At 49.5% G+C, this 21,199-nt stretch overlaps 1 protein-coding gene across 1 annotated transcript in view; it reads right to left on the bottom strand.

Moving 5' to 3' along the window:
* The window catches only part of cep126 (centrosomal protein 126), a 56,925-nt gene extending 36,956 nt beyond the window's left edge, over nt 1-19,969 (bottom strand). Inside the window, exons 1-2 of the mRNA XM_042294987.1 lie at nt 19,579-19,969; nt 18,499-18,612 (exon numbers count right to left, since the gene is read on the bottom strand). Of these exons, the coding sequence (XP_042150921.1) occupies nt 18,499-18,612; nt 19,579-19,610 (146 nt within the window). The 5' untranslated portion in view covers nt 19,611-19,969. The remainder of the gene's footprint in view (nt 1-18,498; nt 18,613-19,578) is intronic.
* Between the last annotated feature and the right edge of the window lie 1,230 nt (nt 19,970-21,199).

The following is a 21,199-nucleotide window of genomic DNA, read 5'->3' as shown; positions in this document are numbered from 1 at the left end:
AGGGTCACCCCTCCAGTAGTCTAGTCAGACCTGACAGGGTCACCCCTCCAGTAGTCTAGTCAGACCTGACAGGGTCACCCCTCCAGTAGTCTAGTCAGACCTGACAGGGTCACCCCTCCAGTAGTCTAGTCAGACCTGACAGGGTCACCCCTCCAGTAGTCTAGTCAGACCTGACAGGGTCACCCCTCCAGTAGTCTAGTCAGACCTGACAGGGTCACCCCTCCAGTAGTCTAGTCAGACCTGACAGGGTCACCCCTCCAGTAGTCTAGTCAGACCTGACAGGGTCACCCCCCAGTAGTCTAGTCAGACCTGACAGGGTCACCCCTCCAGTAGTCTAGTCAGACCTGACAGGGTCACCCCTCCAGTAGTCTAGTCAGACCTGACAGGGTCACCCCTCCAGTAGTCTAGTCAGACCTGACAGGGTCACCCCTCCAGTAGTCTAGTCAGACCTGACAGCCCTGGCCTGACAGGGTCACCCCTCCAGTAGTCTAGTCAGACCTGACAGGCTCAGACCTGACAGGGTCACCAGGAGGTCTAGGGTTCAAGATAACAGGATAAAATCCAGTGTCTGATGTAACAATGAGGGTCACCCCTCCAGTAGTCTATCCTGACAGGGTCACCCCTCCAGTAGTCTAGTCAGACCTGACAGGGTCACCCCTCCAGTAGTCTAGTCAGACCTGACAGGGTCACCAGTCTCCAGTAGTCCTAGTCAGACCTGACAGGGTCACCCCTCCCTGAAGTCAGGGACCTGACAGGGTCACACCTCCAGTAGTCTAGTCAGACCTGACAGGGTCATCCCTCCAGTAGTCTAGTCAGACCTGACAGGGTCACCCCTCCAGTAGTCCAGACCTGAAACCCCTCCAGTCTAGTCAGCCTGACTTGCAGAGCACCCCTCCAGTAGTCTAGTCAGGGGGTCACCCCTCCAGTACTAGTCAGACTTGACAGGGTCTCAGTAGTCTAGTCAGACCTGACAGGGTCACCAGCACATTGTTGAAAAACCTCCTCTAGATAGCTTTATAGTCACAGTGGAGGTGTCCTCCTCTAGATAGCTTTATAGTCACAGTGGAGGTGTCCTCCTCTAGATAGCTTTATAGTCACAGTGGCTGTGTCCTCCTCTAGATAGCTTTATAGTCACAGTGGAGGTGTCACACCTGGAGGGTCTCCTCACAGTGGATGTGTCCTCCTCCAGATAGTGGAGGGTCCTCCTCCAGATAGTCTTTACAGTGGAGGTGTCCTCCTCTAGATAGCTTTATAGTCACAGTGGAGGTGTCCTCCTCTAGATAGCTTTGGACAGTCACAGTGGATGTGTCCTCCTCTAGATAGCTTTATAGTCACAGTGGCTGTGTCCTCCTCTAGATAGCTTTACAGTCACAGTGGCTCACAGTGGACCTCCTCTAGATAGCTTTATAGTCACAGTGGCTGTGTCCTCCTCTAGATAGCTTTATAGTCACAGTGGCTGTGTCCTCCTCTAGATAGCTTTATAGTCACAGTGGAGGTGTCCTCCTCTAGATAGCTTTATAGTCACAGTGGCTGTGTCACAGTGGAGGGTCTCTAGATAGCTTTATAGTCACAGTGGCTGTGTCCTCCTCTAGATAGCTTTATAGTCACAGTGGCTGTGTCCTCCTCTAGATAGCTTTATAGTCACAGTGGATGTGTCCTCCTCTAGATAGCTTTACAGTCACAGTAGGCTGGTCCTCCTCCTAGCTTTAGTCACAGTGGAGGTGTCCTCCTCCAGATAGCTTTAGTCACAGTGGAGGGTCACTCCTCTAGTAGCTTTAGTCACAGTGGAGGTGTCCTCCTCTAGATAGTTTTAGTCACAGTGGATGTGTCCTCCTCTAGATAGCTTTACAGTCACAGTGGAGGTGTCCTCCTCTAGATAGTTTTAGTCACAGTGGATGTGTCCTCCTCTAGATAGCTTTACAGTCACAGTGGCTGTGTCCTCCTCTAGATAGCTTTACAGTCACAGTGGATGTGTCCTCCTCTAGATAGCTTTATAGTCACAGTGGAGGTGTCCTCCTCTAGATAGCTTTACAGTCACAGTGGATGTGTCCTCCTCTAGATAGCTTTACAGTCACAGTGGATGTGTCCTCCTCTAGATAGCTTTACAGTCACAGTGGATGTGTCCTCCTCTAGATAGCTTTACAGTCACAGTGGCTGTGTCCTCCTCTAGATAGCTTTACAGTCACAGTGGATGTGTCCTCCTCTAGATAGCTTTACAGTCACAGTGGATGTGTCCTCCTCTAGATAGCTTTATAGTCACAGTGGATGTCACAGTAGGTCACAGTGGAGGTGTCCTCCTCTAGATAGCTTTACAGTCACAGTGGAGTGTGTCCTCCTCTAGATAGCTTTATAGTCACAGTGGATGTGTCCTCCTCTAGATAGCTTTATAGTCACAGTGGAGGTGTCCTCCTCTAGATAGCTTTATAGTCACAGTGGATGTGTCCTCCTCTAGATAGTCACAGTGGAGGTGTCCTCCTCTAGATAGCTGGAGGTGTCCTCCTCTAGATAGTCACAGTGGCTGTGTCCTCCTCTAGATAGCTTTATAGTCACAGTGGCTGTGTCCTCCTCTAGATAGCTTTACAGTCACAGTGGCTGTGTCCTCCTCTAGATAGCTTTATAGTCACAGTGGATGTGTCCTCCTCTAGATAGCTTTATAGTCACAGTGGAGGTGTCCTCCTCTAGATAGCTTTACAGTCACAGTGGATGTGTCCTCCTCTAGATAGCTTTATAGTCACAGTGGAGGTGTCCTCCTCTAGATAGCTTTATAGTCACAGTGGATGTGTCCTCCTCTAGATAGCTTTATAGTCACAGTGGAGGTGTCCTCCTCTAGATAGCTTTATAGTCACAGTGGATGTGTCCTCCTCTAGATAGCTTTACAGTCACAGTGGAGGTGTCCTCCTCTAGATAGCTTTATAGTCACAGTGGGAGTGTCCTCCTCTAGATAGTTTATAGTCACAGTGGAGGTGTCCTGGAGGTGTCCTCTAGATAGCTTTATAGTCACAGTGGAGGTGTCCTCCTCTAGATAGTTTATAGTCACAGTGGAGGTGTCCTCCTCACAGTAGATAGCTTTATAGTCACAGTGGATGTGTCCTCCTCTAGATAGCTTTACAGTCACAGTGGCTGTGTCCTCCTCTAGATAGCTTTATAGTCACAGTGGTGTCCTCCTCTAGATAGCTTTATAGTCACAGTGGATGTGTCCTCCTCTAGATAGCTTTATAGTCACAGTGGATGTGTCCTCCTCCTCTAGATAGCTTTATAGTCACAGTGGAGGTGTCCTCCTCTAGATAGCTTTATAGTCACAGTGGAGGTGTCCTCCTCTAGATAGCTTTATAGTCACAGTGGCTGTGTCCTCCTCTAGATAGCTTTATAGTCACAGTGGCTGTGTCACTCCTCCTAGATAGCTTTACAGTCACAGTGGATGTGTCCTCCTCTAGATAGCTTTACAGTCACAGTGGAGGTGTGTCCTCCTCTAGATAGCTTTATAGTCACAGTGGAGGTGTCCTCCTCTAGATAGCTTTATAGTCACAGTGGAGGTGTCCTCCTCTAGATAGCTTTACAGTCACAGTGGCTGTGTCCTCCTCTAGATAGCTTTATAGTCACAGTGGAGGTGTCCTCCTCTAGATAGCTTTATAGTCACAGTGGAGATAGTTTATAGTCACAGTGGAGGTGTCCTCCTCTAGATAGCTTTATAGTCACAGTGGAGGTGTCCTCCTCTAGATAGCTTTATAGTCACAGTGGAGGTGTCCTCCTCTAGATAGCTTTACAGTCACAGTGGCTGTGTCCTCCTCTAGATAGCTTTATAGTCACAGTGGAGATAGTTTATAGTCACAGTGGAGTGTCCTCCTCTAGATAGCTTTATAGTCACAGTGGAGGTGTCCTCCTCTAGATAGCTTTATAGTCACAGTGGAGGTGTCCTCCTCTAGATAGCTTTATAGTCACAGTGGAGGTGTCCTCCTCTAGATAGCTTTATAGTCACAGTGGAGGTGTCCTCCTCTAGATAGCTTTATAGTCACAGTGGAGGTGTCCTCCTCTAGATAGCTTTACAGTCACAGTGGAGGTCCTCCTCTAGATGTCCTCCTCCTCTAGATAGCTTTAGATAGCTTTATAGTCACAGTGGAGGTGTCCTCCTCTAGATAGCTTTACAGTCACAGTGGATGTGTCCTCCTCTAGATAGCTTTATAGTCACAGTGGATGTGTCCTCCTCTAGATAGCTTTACAGTCACAGTGGCTGTGTCCACAGTGGAGGTGTCCTCTAGATAGCTTTATAGTCACAGTGGAGGTGTCCTCCTCTAGATAGCTTTATAGTCACAGTGGAGTGTGATCTTTACTCACAGTGGATGTGTCCTAGATAGCTTTATAGTCACAGTGGCTGTGTCCTCCTCTAGATAGCTTTACAGTCACAGTGGCTGTGTCCTCCTCTAGATAGCTTTACAGTCACAGTGGATGTGTCCTCCTCTAGATAGCTTTACAGTCACAGTGGATGTGTCCTCCTCTAGATAGCTTTACAGTCACAGTGGATGTGTCCTCCTCTAGATAGCTTTACAGTCACAGTGGCTGTGTCCTCCTCTAGATAGCTTTATAGTCACAGTGGCTGTGTCCTCCTCTAGATAGCTTTACAGTCACAGTGGCTGTGTCCTCCTCTAGATAGCTTTATAGTCACAGTGGCTGTGTCCTCCTCTAGATAGCTTTACAGTCACAGTGGCTGTGTCCTCCTCTAGATAGCTTTACAGTCACAGTGGATGTGTCCTCCTCTACATAGCTTTACAGTCACAGTGGCCCAAATGGAACCCTGACGTGACCCCCCAAAACAACATTTACACCATTTAATCAATCCATTAGGAAAATTACGGGGCGCCAGGTAGCGGTTAGAGTGTTGGGCCAGTAACCGAAAGGTTGGTAGATCGAATCTCAGAGCTGACAAGGTTAAAAAAATATATATCATTCTGCCCCCCGAACAAGGCTGTTAACCCACTGTTCCCCGGTAGGCCGTCATTGTAAATAAGAATTTACCTAGCTAAATACAAGGTTACATATAACAAAAGTAGTGCACTAAACAGGGCAGAAATATGAGTTGTACTTGGACGGAGGGATTCGCTAGTAGCAGCAGGGTGCTAATGACATGGTCCAGACCAAAGGTCACTTTAGAACATGTAGAGGCGGCAGGGTACCCTAGTGGTTATCAAATCAAATCAAATTTTATTTGTCACATACACATGGTTAGCAGATGTTAATGCGAGTGTAGTGAAATGCTTGTGCTTCTAGTTCCGACAGTGCAGTAATAACCAACAAGTAATCTAACTAACAATTCCAAAACTACTGTCTTATACACAGTGTAAGGGGATAAAGAATATGTACATAAGGATATATGAATGAGTGATGGTACAGAGCAGCATAGGCAAGATACAGTAGATGATATCGAGTACAGTATATACATATGAGATAAGTATGTAAACCAAGTGGCATAGTTAAAGTGGCTAGTGATACATGTATTACATAAGGATGCAGTCGATGATATAGAGTACAGTATATACGGATGCATATGAGATGAATAATGTAGGGTAAGTTACATTATATAAGGTAGCATTGTTTAAAGTGGCTAGTGATATATTTACATAATTTCCCATCAATTCCCATTATTGAAGTGGCTGGAGTTGAGTCAGTGTCAGTGTCAGTGTGTTGGCAGCAGCCACTCAATGTTAGTGGTGGCTGTTTAACAGTCTGATGGCCTTGAGATAGAAGCTGTTTAACAGTCTGATGGCCTTGAGATAGAAGCTGTTTAACAGTCTGATGGCCTTGAGATAGAAGCTGTTTGAGTGTCGAGGTGGCAGGGTAGCCTAGTGGTTAGAGTGTAGAGGAGGCAGGGTAGCCTAGTGGTTAGAGTGTAGAGGAGGCAGGTAGCCTAGTGGTTAGAGTGTAGAGGAGGCAGGTAGCCTAGTGGTTAGAGTGTAGAGGAGGCAGGTAGCCTAGTGGTTAGAGTGTAGAGGAGGCAGGTAGCCTAGTGGTTAGAGTGTAGAGGCGTCAGGGTAGCCTAGTGGTTAGAGTGTAGAGGTGGCAGGGTAGCCTAGTTGTTAGAGTGTAGAGGCGGCAGGGTAGCCTAGTGGTTAGAGTGTAGAGGCGTCAGGGTAGCCTAGTGGTTAGAGTGTAGTGGTGGCAGGGTAGCCTAGTGGTTAGAGTGTAGAGGTGTCAGGGTAGCCTAGTGGTTAGAGTGTAGAGGCGTCAGGGTAGCCTAGTGGTTAGAGTGTAGAGGCGTCAGGGTAGCCTAGTGGTTAGAGTGTAGAGGCGTCAGGGTAGCCTAGTGGTTAGAGTGTAGAGGTGGCAGGGTAGCCTAGTAGTTAGAGTGTAGAGGTGTCAGGGTAGCCTAGTGGTTAGAGTGTAGAGGTCGGCAGGTAGCCTAGTGGTTAGAGTGTAGAGGTGGCAGGGTAGCCTAGTGGTTAGAGTGTAGAGGTGGCAGGGTAGCCTAGTGGTTAGAGTGTAGAGGCGGCAGGGTAGTCTAGTGGTTAGAGTGTAGAGGAGGCAGGGTAGTCTAGTGGTTAGAGTGTAGAGGAGGCAGGTAGCCTAGTGGTTAGAGTGTAGAGGTCGCAGGTAGCCTAGTGGTTAGAGTGTAGAGGTGGCAGGGTAGCCTAGTGGTTAGAGTGTAGAGGTGGCAGGGTGCCTAGTGGTTAGAGTGTAGAGGAGGCAGGGTAGCCTAGTGGTTAGAGTGTAGAGGAGGTAGGGTAGCCTACTGGTTAGAGTGTAGAGGAGGCAGGTAGCCTAGTGGTTAGAGTGTAGAGATGGCAGGGTAGCCTAGTGGTTAGAGTGTAGAGGTGGCAGGGTAGCCTAGTGGTTAGAGTGTGGAGGAGGCAGGGTAGCCTAGTGGTTAGAGTGTGGAGGAGGCAGGGTAGTCTAGTGGTTAGAGTGTAGAGGAGGCAGGGTAGTCTAGTGGTTAGAGTGTAGAGGAGGCAGGGTAGTCTAGTGGTTAGAGTGTAGAGGAGGCAGGGTAGCCTAGTGGTTAGAGTGTAGAGGAGGCAGGGTAGCCTAGTGGTTAGAGTGTAGAGGTGGCAGGGTAGTCTAGTGGTTAGAGTGTAGAGGAGGCAGGGTAGTCTAGTGGTTAGAGTGTGGAGGAGGTAGGGTAGTCTAGTGGTTAGAGTGTAGAGGAGGCAGGGTAGCCTAGTGGTTAGAGTGTAGAGGAGGTAGGTAGCAGCAGGGTAGTCTAGTGGTTAGAGTGTAGAGGAGGTAGGTAGCAGCAGGGTAGTCTAGTGGTTAGAGTGTAGAGGAGGTAGGTAGCAGCAGGGTACCCTAGTGGTTAGAGTGTAGAGGAGGTAGGTAGCAGCAGGGTGCCCTAGTGGTTAGAGTGTAGAGGAGGTAGGGTAGCGTAGTGGTTAGAGTGTAGAGGAGGTAGGTAGCAGCAGGGTAGTCTAGTGGTTAGAGTGTAGAGGAGGTAGGTAGCAGCAGGGTAGTCTAGTGGTTAGAGTGTAGAGGAGGTAGGTAGCAGCAGGGTAGTCTAGTGGTTAGAGTGTAGAGGAGGTAGGTAGCAGCAGGGTAGCGTAGTGGTTAGAGTGTAGAGGAGGTAGGTAGCAGCAGGGTAGTCTAGTGGTTAGAGTGTAGAGGAGGTAGGTAGTCTAGTGGTTAGAGTGTAGAGGAGGTAGGGTAGTCTAGTGGTTAGAGTGTAGAGGAGGTAGGTAGTCTAGTGGTTAGAGTGTAGAGGAGGTAGGTAGTCTAGTGGTTAGAGTGTAGGGGGCAGGGTAGTCTAGTGGTTAGAGTGTAGAGGAGGTAGGTAGCAGCAGGGTAGCGTAGTGGTTAGAGTGTAGAGGAGGTAGGTAGCAGCAGGGTAGTCTAGTGGTTAGAGTGTAGAGGAGGTAGGTAGTCTAGTGGTTAGAGTGTAGAGGAGGTAGGGTAGTCTAGTGGTTAGAGTGTAGAGGAGGTAGGTAGTCTAGTGGTTAGAGTGTAGAGGAGGCAGGGTAGTCTAGTGGTTAGAGTGTGGAGGCGTCAGGGTAGCCTAGTGGTTAGAGTGTAGAGGTGTCAGGGTAGCCTTGTGGTTAGAGTGTAGAGGTGGCAGGGTAGCCTAGTGGTTAGAGTGTAGAGGAGGTAGGTAGTCTAGTGGTTAGAGTGTAGAGGAGGTAGGTAGTCTAGTGGTTAGAGTGTAGGGGGCAGGGTAGTCTAGTGGTTAGAGTGTAGAGGAGGTAGGTAGCAGCAGGGTAGCGTAGTGGTTAGAGTGTAGTAGAGGAGGTAGGTAGCAGCAGGGTAGTCTAGTGGTTAGAGTGTAGAGGAGGTAGGTAGTCTAGTGGTTAGAGTGTAGAGGAGGCAGGGTAGCCTAGTGGTTAGAGTGTGGAGGAGGCAGGGTAGCCTAGTGGTTAGAGTGTGGAGCGTCAGGGTAGCCTAGTGGTTAGAGTGTAGAGGTGTCAGGGTAGCCTAGTGGTTAGAGTGTAGAGGTGTCAGGGTAGCCTAGTGGTTAGAGTGTAGAGGCAGCAGGGTAGCGTAGTGGTTAGAGTGTAGAGGAGGTAGGTAGCAGCAGGGTAGTCTAGTGGTTAGAGTGTAGAGGAGGTAGGTAGTCTAGTGGTTAGAGTGTAGAGGAGGTAGGGTAGTCTAGTGGTTAGAGTGTAGAGGAGGTAGGTAGTCTAGTGGTTAGAGTGTAGAGGAGGCAGGGTAGTCTAGTGGTTAGAGTGTAGAGGAGGTAGGTAGCAGCAGGGTAGTGTATTGGTTAGAGTGTAGAGGAGGTAGGTAGTCTAGTGGTTAGAGTGTAGAGGTGTCAGGGTAGCCTAGTGGTTAGAGTGTAGAGGTGGCAGGGTAGCCTAGTGGTTAGAGTGTAGAGGAGGCAGGGTAGCCTAGTGGTTAGAGTGTAGAGGCGTCAGGGTAGCCTAGTGGTTAGAGTGTAGAGGTGGCAGGGTAGCCTAGTGGTTAGAGTGTAGAGGTGGCAGGGTAGCCTAGTAGTTAGAGTGTAGAGGTGGCAGGGTAGCCTAGTGGTTAGAGTGTAGTGGTGGCAGGGTAGCCTAGTGGTTAGAGTGTAGAGGCGTCAGGGTAGCCTAGTGGTTAGAGTGTAGAGGCGTCAGGGTAGCCTAGTGGTTAGAGTGTAGGGCGTCAGGGTAGCCTAGTGGTTAGAGTGTAGAGGCGTCAGGGTAGCCTAGTGGTTAGAGTGTAGAGGCGGCAGGGTAGCCTAGTAGTTAGAGTGTAGAGGTGTCAGGGTAGCCTCGTGGTTAGAGTGTAGAGGTGGCAGGGTAGCCTAGTAGTTAGAGTGTAGAGGTGTCAGGGTAGCCTAGTGGTTAGAGTGTAGAGGTGGCAGGGTAGCCTAGTGGTTAGAGTGTAGAGGCGTCAGGGTAGCCTAGTGGTTAGAGTGTAGAGGAGGCAGGGTAGCCTAGTGGTTAGAGTGTGGAGGAGGCAGGGTAGCCTAGTGGTTAGAGTGTGGAGGAGGCAGGGTAGCCTAGTGGTTAGAGTGTAGAGGAGGCAGGGTAGTCTAGTGGTTAGAGTGTAGGGGCGGCAGGGTAGCCTAGTGGTTAGAGTGTAGGGGCGGCAGGGTAGTCTAGTGGTTAGAGTGTAGAGGAGGCAGGGTAGTCTAGTGGTTAGAGTGTAGAGGAGGCAGGTAGCCTAGTGGTTAGAGTGTAGAGGTCGCAGGTAGCCTAGTGGTTAGAGTGTAGAGGTGGCAGGGTAGCCTAGTGGTTAGAGTGTAGAGGTGGCAGGGTAGCCTAGTGGTGGTTAGAGTGTAGAGGCGGCAGGGTAGTCTAGTGGTTAGAGTGTAGAGGAGGCAGGGTAGTCTAGTGGTTAGAGTGTAGAGGAGGCAGGTAGCCTAGTGGTTAGAGTGTAGAGGTCGCAGGTAGCCTAGTGGTTAGAGTGTAGAGGTGGCAGGGTAGCCTAGTGGTTAGAGTGTAGAGGTGGCAGGGTGCCTAGTGGTTAGAGTGTAGAGGAGGCAGGGTAGCCTAGTGGTTAGAGTGTAGAGGAGGTAGGGTAGCCTAGTGGTTAGAGTGTAGAGGAGGCAGGTAGCCTAGTGGTTAGAGTGTAGAGGTGGCAGGGTAGCCTAGTGGTTAGAGTGTAGAGGTGGCAGGGTAGCCTAGTGGTTAGAGTGTGGAGGAGGCAGGGTAGCCTAGTGGTTAGAGTGTGGAGGAGGCAGGGTAGTCTAGTGGTTAGAGTGTAGAGGAGGCAGGGTAGTCTAGTGGTTAGAGTGTAGAGGAGGCAGGGTAGTCTAGTGGTTAGAGTGTAGAGGAGGCAGGGTAGCCTAGTGGTTAGAGTGTAGAGGAGGCAGGGTAGCCTAGTGGTTAGAGTGTAGAGGAGGCAGGGTAGTCTAGTGGTTAGAGTGTAGAGGAGGCAGGGTAGTCTAGTGGTTAGAGTGTAGAGGAGGCAGGGTAGTCTAGTGGTTAGAGTGTAGAGGTGGCAGGGTAGCCTAGTAGTTAGAGTGTAGAGGTGGCAGGGTAGCCTAGTGGTTAGAGTGTAGTGGTGGCAGGGTAGCCTAGTGGTTAGAGTGTAGAGGCGTCAGGGTAGCCTAGTGGTTAGAGTGTAGAGGTGTCAGGGTAGCCTAGTGGTTAGAGTGTAGAGGCGTCAGGGTAGCCTAGTGGTTAGAGTGTAGAGGCGTCAGGGTAGCCTAGTGGTTAGAGTGTAGAGGTGGCAGGGTAGCCTAGTAGTTAGAGTGTAGAGGTGTCAGGGTAGCCTAGTGGTTAGAGTGTAGAGGTGGCAGGGTAGCCTAGTAGTTAGAGTGTAGAGGTGTCAGGGTAGCCTAGTGGTTAGAGTGTAGAGGTGGCAGGGTGCCTAGTGGTTAGAGTGTAGAGGAGGCAGGGTAGCCTAGTGGTTAGAGTGTAGAGGAGGTAGGGTAGCCTACTGGTTAGAGTGTAGAGGAGGCAGGTAGCCTAGTGGTTAGAGTGTAGAGGTGGCAGGGTAGCCTAGTGGTTAGAGTGTAGAGGTGGCAGGGTAGCCTAGTGGTTAGAGTGTGGAGGAGGCAGGGTAGCCTAGTGGTTAGAGTGTGGAGGAGGCAGGGTAGTCTAGTGGTTAGAGTGTAGAGGAGGCAGGGTAGTCTAGTGGTTAGAGTGTAGAGGAGGCAGGGTAGTCTAGTGGTTAGAGTGTAGAGGAGGCAGGGTAGCCTAGTGGTTAGAGTGTAGAGGAGGCAGGGTAGCCTAGTGGTTAGAGTGTAGAGGAGGCAGGGTAGTCTAGTGGTTAGAGTGTAGAGGAGGCAGGGTAGTCTAGTGGTTAGAGTGTAGAGGAGGCAGGGTAGTCTAGTGGTTAGAGTGTAGAGGAGGCAGGGTAGCCTAGTGGTTAGAGTGTGGAGGAGGCAGGGTAGCCTAGTGGTTAGAGTGTAGAGGTGGCAGGGTAGTCTAGTGGTTAGAGTGTAGAGGAGGCAGGGTAGCCTAGTGGTTAGAGTGTGGAGGAGGTAGGGTAGTCTAGTGGTTAGAGTGTAGAGGAGGCAGGGTAGCCTAGTGGTTAGAGTGTAGAGGAGGTAGGTAGCAGCAGGGTAGTCTAGTGGTTAGAGTGTAGAGGAGGTAGGTAGCAGCAGGGTAGTCTAGTGGTTAGAGTGTAGAGGAGGTAGGTAGCAGCAGGGTAGTCTAGTGGTTAGAGTGTAGAGGAGGTAGGTAGCAGCAGGGTGCCCTAGTGGTTAGAGTGTAGAGGAGGTAGGGTAGCGTAGTGGTTAGAGTGTAGAGGAGGTAGGTAGCAGCAGGGTAGTCTAGTGGTTAGAGTGTAGTGGTTAGGTAGGTAGCAGCAGGGTAGTCTAGTGGTTAGAGTGTAGAGGTAGGTAGGTAGCAGCAGGGTAGTCTAGTGGTTAGAGTGTAGAGGAGGTAGGTAGCAGCAGGGTAGCGTAGTGGTTAGAGTGTAGAGGAGGTAGGTAGCAGCAGGGTAGTCTAGTGGTTAGAGTGTAGAGGAGGTAGGTAGTCTAGTGGTTAGAGTGTAGAGGAGGTAGGGTAGTCTAGTGGTTAGAGTGTAGAGGAGGTAGGTAGTCTAGTGGTTAGAGTGTAGAGGAGGTAGGTAGTCTAGTGGTTAGAGTGTAGGGGGCAGGGTAGTCTAGTGGTTAGAGTGTAGAGGAGGTAGGTAGCAGCAGGGTAGCGTAGTGGTTAGAGTGTAGAGGAGGTAGGTAGCAGCAGGGTAGTCTAGTGGTTAGAGTGTAGAGGAGGTAGGTAGTCTAGTGGTTAGAGTGTAGAGGAGGTAGGGTAGTCTAGTGGTTAGAGTGTAGAGGAGGTAGGTAGTCTAGTGGTTAGAGTGTAGAGGAGGCAGGGTAGTCTAGTGGTTAGAGTGTAGAGGAGGTAGGTAGCAGCAGGGTAGTGTATTGGTTAGAGTGTAGAGGAGGTAGGTAGTCTAGTGGTTAGAGTGTAGAGGAGGTAGGGTAGTCTAGTGGTTAGAGTGTAGAGGAGGCAGGTAGTCTAGTGGTTAGAGTGTAGAGGAGGTAGGTAGTCTAGTGGTTAGAGTGTAGAGGAGGTAGGTAGTCTAGTGGTTAGAGTGTAGAGGAGGTAGGTAGTCTAGTGGTTAGAGTGTAGAGGAGGCAGGGTAGTCTAGTGGTTAGAGTGTAGAGGAGGTAGGTAGCAGCAGGGTAGCGTAGTGGTTAGAGTGTAGAGGAGGTAGGTAGCAGCAGGGTAGTCTAGTGGTTAGAGTGTAGAGGAGGTAGGTAGTCTAGTGGTTAGAGTGTAGAGGAGGTAGGGTAGTCTAGTGGTTAGAGTGTGGAGGAGGTAGGTAGTCTAGTGGTTAGAGTGTAGAGGAGGTAGGTAGTCTAGTGGTTAGAGTGTAGAGGAGGTAGGTAGTCTAGTGGTTAGACTGTAGAGGAGGTAGGGTAGTCTAGTGGTTAGAGTGTAGAGGAGGTAGGGTAGTCTAGTGGTTAGAGTGTAGAGGAGGTAGGTAGTCTAGTGGTTAGAGTGTAGAGGAGGTAGGTAGTCTAGTGGTTAGAGTGTAGAGGAGGTAGGTAGTCTAGTGGTTAGAGTGTAGAGGAGGTAGGTAGTCTAGTGGTTAGAGTGTAGAGGAGGCAGGTAGCCTAGTGGTTAGAGTGTAGAGGAGGCAGGTAGCCTAGTGGTTAGAGTGTAGAGGAGGCAGGTAGCCTAGTGGTTAGAGTGTAGAGGTCGCAGGTAGCCTAGTGGTTAGAGTGTAGAGGTGGCAGGGTAGCCTAGTGGTTAGAGTGTAGAGGTGGCAGGGTAGCCTAGTGGTTAGAGTGTAGAGGCGGCAGGGTAGCCTAGTGGTTAGAGTGTAGAGGCGTCAGGGTAGCCTAGTGGTTAGAGTGTAGAGGCGTCAGGGTAGCCTAGTGGTTAGAGTGTAGAGGTGGCAGGGTAGCCTAGTTGTTAGAGTGTAGAGGCGGCAGGGTAGCCTAGTGGTTAGAGTGTAGAGGAGGTAGGGTAGCCTAGTGGTTAGAGTGTAGAGGCGTCAGGGTAGCCTAGTGGTTAGAGTGTAGAGGTGGCAGGGTAGCCTAGTGGTTAGAGTGTAGAGGTGGCAGGGTAGCCTAGTGGTTAGAGTGTAGAGGTGGCAGGGTAGCCTAGTGGTTAGAGTGTAGAGGTGGCAGGGTAGCCTAGTGGTTAGAGTGTAGAGGTGGCAGGGTAGCCTAGTGGTTAGAGTGTAGAGGTGGCAGGGTAGCCTAGTGGTTAGAGTGTAGAGGTGGCAGGGTAGCCTAGTAGTTAGAGTGTAGAGGTGGCAGGGTAGCCTAGTGGTTAGAGTGTAGTGGTGGCAGGGTAGCCTAGTGGTTAGAGTGTAGAGGCGTCAGGGTAGCCTAGTGGTTAGAGTGTAGAGGCGTCAGGGTAGCCTAGTGGTTAGAGTGTAGAGGTGGCAGGGTAGCCTAGTGGTTAGAGTGTAGAGGCGTCAGGGTAGCCTAGTGGTTAGAGTGTAGAGGTGGCAGGGTAGCCTAGTGGTTAGAGTGTAGAGGTGGCAGGGTAGCCTAGTGGTTAGAGTGTAGAGGAGGCAGGGTAGCCTAGTGGTTAGAGTGTGGAGGAGGCAGGGTAGCCTAGTGGTTAGAGTGTGGGAGGCAGGGTAGCCTAGTGGTTAGAGTGTAGGGGCGGCAGGGTAGCCTAGTGGTTAGAGTGTAGGGGCGGCAGGGTAGTCTAGTGGTTAGAGTGTAGAGGAGGCAGGGTAGTCTAGTGGTTAGAGTGTAGAGGAGGCAGGTAGCGTAGTGGTTAGAGTGTAGAGGTCGCAGGTAGCCTAGTGGTTAGAGTGTAGAGGTGGCAGGGTAGCCTAGTGGTTAGAGTGTAGAGGTGGCAGGGTAGCCTAGTGGTTAGAGTGTAGAGGCGGCAGGGTAGTCTAGTGGTTAGAGTGTAGAGGAGGCAGGGTAGTCTAGTGGTTAGAGTGTAGAGGAGGCAGGTAGCCTAGTGGTTAGAGTGTAGAGGTCGCAGGTAGCCTAGTGGTTAGAGTGTGGAGGAGGCAGGGTAGTCTAGTGGTTAGAGTGTAGAGGAGGCAGGGTAGTCTAGTGGTTAGAGTGTAGAGGAGGCAGGGTAGTCTAGTGGTTAGAGTGTAGAGGAGGCAGGGTAGCCTAGTGGTTAGAGTGTAGAGGAGGCAGGGTAGCCTAGTGGTTAGAGTGTAGAGGAGGCAGGGTAGTCTAGTGGTTAGAGTGTAGAGGAGGCAGGGTAGTCTAGTGGTTAGAGTGTAGAGGAGGCAGGGTAGTCTAGTGGTTAGAGTGTAGAGGAGGCAGGGTAGCCTAGTGGTTAGAGTGTGGAGGAGGCAGGGTAGCCTAGTGGTTAGAGTGTAGAGGAGGCAGGGTAGCCTAGTGGTTAGAGTGTAGAGGTGGCAGGGTAGTCTAGTGGTTAGAGTGTAGAGGAGGCAGGGTAGCCTAGTGGTTAGAGTGTGGAGGAGGTAGGGTAGTCTAGTGGTTAGAGTGTAGAGGAGGCAGGGTAGCCTAGTGGTTAGAGTGTAGAGGTGGCAGGGTAGCCTTGTGGTTAGAGTGTAGAGGAGGTAGGGTAGCGTAGTGGTTAGAGTGTAGAGGAGGTAGTCTAGTGGTAGCAGCAGGGTAGTCTAGTGGTTATAGTGTAGAGGAGGTAGGTAGTAGCAGGGTAGTCTAGTGGTTAGAGTGTAGAGGAGGTAGGTAGCAGCAGGGTAGTCTAGTGGTTAGAGTGTAGAGGAGGTAGGTAGCAGCAGGGTGCCCTAGTGGTTAGAGTGTAGAGGAGGTAGGGTAGCGTAGTGGTTAGAGTGTAGAGGAGGTAGGTAGCAGCAGGGTAGTCTAGTGGTTAGAGTGTAGAGGAGGTAGGTAGCAGCAGGGTAGTCTAGTGGTTAGAGTGTAGAGGAGGTAGGTAGCAGCAGGGTAGTCTAGTGGTTAGAGTGTAGAGGAGGTAGGTAGCAGCAGGGTCGTAGTGGTTAGAGTGTAGAGGAGGTAGGTAGCAGCAGGGTAGTCTAGTGGTTAGAGTGTAGAGGAGGTAGGTAGTCTAGTGGTTAGAGTGTAGAGGAGGTAGGGTAGTCTAGTGGTTAGAGTGTAGAGGAGGTAGGTAGTCTAGTGGTTAGAGTGTAGAGGAGGTAGGTAGTCTAGTGGTTAGAGTGTAGGGGGCAGGGTAGTCTAGTGGTTAGAGTGTAGAGGAGGTAGGTAGCAGCAGGGTAGCGTAGTGGTTAGAGTGTAGAGGAGGTAGGTAGCAGCAGGGTAGTCTAGTGGTTAGAGTGTAGAGGAGGTAGGTAGTCTAGTGGTTAGAGTGTAGAGGAGGTAGGGTAGTCTAGTGGTTAGAGTGTAGAGGAGGTAGGTAGTCTAGTGGTTAGAGTGTAGAGGAGGCAGGGTAGTCTAGTGGTTAGAGTGTAGAGGAGGTAGGTAGCAGCAGGGTAGTGTATTGGTTAGAGTGTAGAGGAGGTAGGTAGTCTAGTGGTTAGAGTGTACAGGAGGTAGGGTAGTCTAGTGGTTAGAGTGTAGAGGTGGCAGGTAGCCTAGTGGTTAGAGTGTAGAGGAGGCAGGTAGTCTAGTGGTTAGAGTGTAGAGGAGGCAGGGTAGTCTAGTGGTTAGAGTGTAGAGGAGGTAGGTAGCAGCAGGGTAGCGTAGTGGTTAGAGTGTAGAGGAGGTAGGTAGCAGCAGGGTAGCGTAGTGGTTAGAGTGTAGAGGAGGTAGGTAGCAGCAGGGTAGTCTAGTGGTTAGAGTGTAGAGGAGGTAGGTAGTCTAGTGGTTAGAGTGTAGAGGAGGTAGGGTAGTCTAGTGGTTAGAGTGTGGAGGAGGTAGGTAGTCTAGTGGTTAGAGTGTAGAGGAGGCAGGGTAGTCTAGTGGTTAGAGTGTAGAGGAGGCAGGTAGCCTAGTGGTTAGAGTGTAGAGGTCGCAGGTAGCCTAGTGGTTAGAGTGTGGAGGAGGCAGGGTAGTCTAGTGGTTAGAGTGTAGAGGAGGCAGGGTAGTCTAGTGGTTAGAGTGTAGAGGAGGCAGGGTAGTCTAGTGGTTAGAGTGTAGAGGAGGCAGGGTAGCCTAGTGGTTAGAGTGTAGAGGAGGCAGGGTAGCCTAGTGGTTAGAGTGTAGAGGAGGCAGGGTAGTCTAGTGGTTAGAGTGTAGAGGAGGCAGGGTAGTCTAGTGGTTAGAGTGTAGAGGAGGCAGGGTAGTCTAGTGGTTAGAGTGTAGAGGAGGCAGGGTAGCCTAGTGGTTAGAGTGTAGAGGTGGCAGGGTAGCCTAGTGGTTAGAGTGTGGAGGAGGCAGGGTAGCCTAGTGGTTAGAGTGTAGAGGAGGCAGGGTAGCCTAGTGGTTAGAGTGTAGAGGTGGCAGGGTAGTCTAGTGGTTAGAGTGTAGAGGAGGCAGGGTAGCCTAGTGGTTAGAGTGTGGAGGAGGTAGGGTAGTCTAGTGGTTAGAGTGTAGAGGAGGCAGGGTAGCCTAGTGGTTAGAGTGTAGAGGTGGCAGGGTAGCCTTGTGGTTAGAGTGTAGAGGAGGTAGGGTAGCGTAGTGGTTAGAGTGTAGAGGAGGTAGGTAGTAGCAGGGTAGTCTAGTGGTTAGAGTGTAGAGGAGGTAGGTAGCAGCAGGGTAGTCTAGTGGTTAGAGTGTAGAGGAGGTAGGTAGCAGCAGGGTGCCTAGTGGTTAGAGTGTAGAGGAGGTAGGGTAGCGTAGTGGTTAGAGTGTAGAGGAGGTAGGTAGCAGCAGGGTAGTCTAGTGGTTAGAGTGTAGAGGGTAGGTAGCAGCAGGGTAGTCTAGTGGTTAGAGTGTAGAGGAGGTAGGTAGCAGCAGGGTAGTCTAGTGGTTAGAGTGTAGAGGAGGTAGGTAGCAGCAGGGTAGCGTAGTGGTTAGAGTGTAGAGGAGGTAGGTAGCAGCAGGGTAGGTCTAGTGGTTAGAGTGTAGAGGAGGCAGGTAGTCTAGTGGTTAGAGTGTAGAGGAGGTAGGGTAGTCTAGTGGTTAGAGTGTAGAGGAGGTAGGTAGTCTAGTGGTTAGAGTGTAGAGGAGGTAGGTAGTCTAGTGGTTAGAGTGTAGAGGGCAGGGTAGTCTAGTGGTTAGAGTGTAGAGGAGGTAGGTAGCAGCAGGGTAGCGTAGTGGTTAGAGTGTAGAGGAGGTAGGTAGCAGCAGGGTAGTCTAGTGGTTAGAGTGTAGAGGAGGTAGGTAGTCTAGTGGTTAGAGTGTAGAGGAGGTAGGGTAGTCTAGTGGTTAGAGTGTAGAGGAGGTAGGTAGTCTAGTGGTTAGAGTGTAGAGGAGGCAGGGTAGTCTAGTGGTTAGAGTGTAGAGGAGGTAGGTAGCAGCAGGGTAGTGTATTGGTTAGAGTGTAGGGAGGTAGGTAGTCTAGTGGTTAGAGTGTAGAGGAGGTAGGGTAGTCTAGTGGTTAGAGTGTAGAGGAGGCAGGTAGTCTAGTGGTTAGAGTGTAGAGGAGGCAGGGTAGTCTAGTGGTTAGAGTGTAGAGGAGGTAGGGTAGCAGCAGGGTAGCGTAGTGGTTAGAGTGTAGAGGAGGTAGGTAGCAGCAGGGTAGCGTAGTGGTTAGAGTGTAGAGGAGGTAGGTAGCAGCAGGGTAGTCTAGTGGTTAGAGTGTAGAGGAGGTAGGTAGTCTAGTGGTTAGAGTGTAGAGGAGGTAGGTAGTCTAGTGGTTAGGTGTAGGAGGTCTAGTCTAGTGGTTAGAGTGTAGAGGAGGTAGGTAGTCTAGTGGTTAGAGTGTAGAGGAGGTAGGTAGTCTAGTGGTTAGACTGTAGAGGAGGTAGGGTAGTCTAGTGGTTAGAGTGTAGAGGGTAGGTAGTCTAGTGGTTAGTGTAGTGGTAGTCTAGTGGTTAGAGTGTAGAGGAGGTAGGTAGTCTAGTGGTTAGAGTGTAGAGGAGGTAGGTAGTCTAGTGGTTAGAGTGTAGAGGAGGTAGGGTAGTCTAGTGGTTAGAGTGTAGAGGAGGTAGGTAGTCTAGTGGTTAGAGTGTAGAGGAGGTAGGTAGTCTAGTGGTTAGAGTGTAGAGGAGGTAGGTAGTCTAGTGGTTAGAGTGTAGAGGAGGTAGGTAGCATCAGGGTACTAATGAGGTGGTCCAGACCACAGGACACTTAAGAACATGTAGATACAACTCATTTTTAGTTAGGCTATGATCTGATCTGGGACCAGGCTATGATCTGATCTGGGACCAGGCTATGCTTTCAGACACGGCCTACGGTTGTTAGGTAGTAACCTGCCACATCACAATGACAGCACAAACAGATCTGGGACCAGGCTATGCTTTAAGCAGAAGAACGTAGGTAAAGAAACTTACTTCCTTCGTCGGTTGGTTTCCAGGGAGAAGCAGCGAGCTCGGGCCCTGCATGACTTCTGTTCCTCCACCAGAACATGCCGGTCATTTTCAAACACCCCGTCAGCTCCTATCCTGCTGGTTTCGACATCAGGCCGGTTAAGGTGTTTATGCCGATTGTGTCATTAGTAGGTACAATTCATACAATAGAACAAAGATATACATGTAAATATAAACAACCCTACTTTTTGGCAACAACTGCAGCACCCACTACAACTCTTCTGTTATTAAGCCTAGCTTCAGCCTAAACTCAATGTTTTATGTTGGCTAGGTCTAGTTGCAGAATATAAATGTCAAAGTAGAATGTTTATAGTCAGAACCATGTTATTAACCCTTAGCTTTTAGCCAAATAAAAACTCAATGTTTTATGAATGAAAGAATAGGTCTTTAGTTGCAGAATATAAATGACACATCAAAGTAGAATGTTTATCTGTCTGTCTGTCTGTCTGTCTGTCTGTCTGTCTGCCTGCCTGTCTGCCTCTGTCTGTCTGCCTGCCTGTCTGTCTGTCTGCCTGCTGCCTGCCTCTGTCTGCCTCTCTGTCTGCCTGTCTGCCTGTCCCTGTCTGCCTGCCTGCCTGTCTGTCTGTCTGCCTGTCCAGTCTGCCTGCCAGTCTGCCTGTCTGCCTGTCCCTGTCCCAGTCTGCCTGCCTGCCAGTCTGCCTGCCTGTCTGCCTCTGCCTGTCTGCCTCTGCCTGTCTGCTGCCTGTCTGTCTGTCTGCCTCTGCCTGCCTGCCTGCCAGTCTGTCCAGTCTGCCTGTCTGTCTGCCTGCCTGCCTGTCTGTCTGTCTGTCTGTCTGTCTGCCTGCCTGTCTGTCTGCCTGCCAGTCTGCCTGCCTGTCTGCCTGCCTGCCTGCCTGTCTGTCTGCCTGCCTGCCAGTCTCTGTCTGCCACTCTGTTCAAAAAATATAAACATTAGGACCTAAACTAGCTGGATACTTCTCTATAGGTAATAGACACAAAACACACTACTACCTAAGGTTATGTTTCCCACTGAGCCAACGTTAGCCAGGCTATATTAGCAATGCCAATGTAGTGCAAGGATACGAGTAGAAGAAGTTGTCCTTCAGAGCTTTCATTCTAGGAAACAGCTGACGGGCTCGACAGGGTTACCAATACCACCCACAGTCTTCATTCGACCCAGTTCAGGATTAGACCCAGGACAAAAAAACTAAACCCAGACAGAAATGCTAGATAGAAAACGGGCAGTGACCCAGCTAACGAAACGTTAAACACTCACTGCTTTCCCGTTCATTTCGTCGCATGTAATATCACATTGGCAATGGCAACCATTGCCACACACCACGGGGGAAAAAGGATCCAAAGCTAAACTTTATTAATAAGCAAGTAAAAAAAATAAACAAGTTAGCGTTTTCTAGCTAAATTAATTCCTACAGTTGTCTGTGTACAACAGACACACGCCATGTTGGCAACCCGAGGACGCGCTTCCTTGACAACGGAGAATAATATAAAAGGTTGTAGTTTCTGCACAGTACCGGAACTGGCCAGCAGGTGGCCCCTCTTCAACACCTTTCAGATGTGGTCAGGCTACCTGCTGCACAGTTTCTGCACAGGTACTGTGCAGCCTCCAGGAGTCCAGTCTAAACCTGATATTCCAATGAACATGATACACGATATGTTTGAACCCATATAATGGTTGATCCAACCTAGCCTGTGGACCTAATCAACTAAACGGCACCTAAAGTTTTTATGTACATAATAGTCAAATGCATATTGCTATTGAAAGCAGTTTGCTAATACTAAAGGTGGGTTTTTTTATTGGCATCATTCCATCAGCTAGAATGGAGCTGGCGTGTATAGCAGCCATTTTATGGGCTCCTGATCAGTCATTCTACTTTGTGTGTTTTTTTTGTTGCTCTGATCTTAAAAGCTGCAATATGTCACTTTATGGACGACCTGACCAAATTCACATAGACATGTGAGATGTAGATCTGTCATTCTCATTGAAAGCCAGTCTAAGAAGCTGTAGATCTGTTCTATGTGTTATAGATCTGTCATTCTCATTGAAAGCCAGTCTAAGAAGCTGTAGATCTGTTCTATGTGTTATAGATCTGTCATTCTCATTGAAAGCCAGTCTAAGAAGCTGTAGATCTGTTCTATGTGTTATAGATCTGTCATTCTCATTGAAAGCCAGTCTAAGAAGCTGTAGATCTGTTCTATGTGTTATAGATCTGTCATTCTCATTGAAAGCCAGTCTAAGAAGCTGTAGATCTGTTCTATGTGTTATAGATCTGTCATTCTCATTGAAAGCCAGTCTAAGAAGCTGTAGATCTGTTCTATGTGTTATAGATCTATCATTCTCATTGAAAGCCAGTCTAAGAAGCTGTAGATCTGTTCTATGTGTTATAGATCTATCATTCTCATTGAAAGCCAGTCTAAGAAGCTGTAGATCTGTTCTATGTGTTATAGATCTATCATTCTCATTGAAAGCCAGTCTACTAAGAAGCTATAGATCTGTTCTATGTGTGCTATTTTTATGCTTCTCATTCTTAAATTTGAGTTTTTTGTGTCTTCTACTTTAGGTTTTGTAAACCAGCTTCAAACAACTTTAAGGGGTTAAATACAATATTTTGGGTTTTTGAAAATCTATTTCACAGTGGTTTAAATGGCACAATGATTCTCTACACTATTTTCAGATTAGTCACAA

Source organism: Oncorhynchus tshawytscha, linkage group LG13 (genome assembly GCF_018296145.1).
Source record: "Oncorhynchus tshawytscha isolate Ot180627B linkage group LG13, Otsh_v2.0, whole genome shotgun sequence".
Classification (NCBI taxonomy): Eukaryota; Metazoa; Chordata; class Actinopteri; order Salmoniformes; family Salmonidae; genus Oncorhynchus; species Oncorhynchus tshawytscha.
Note: the sequence above shows the minus strand (reverse complement) of the source record. Positions and strands in the feature narration are given on the sequence as shown.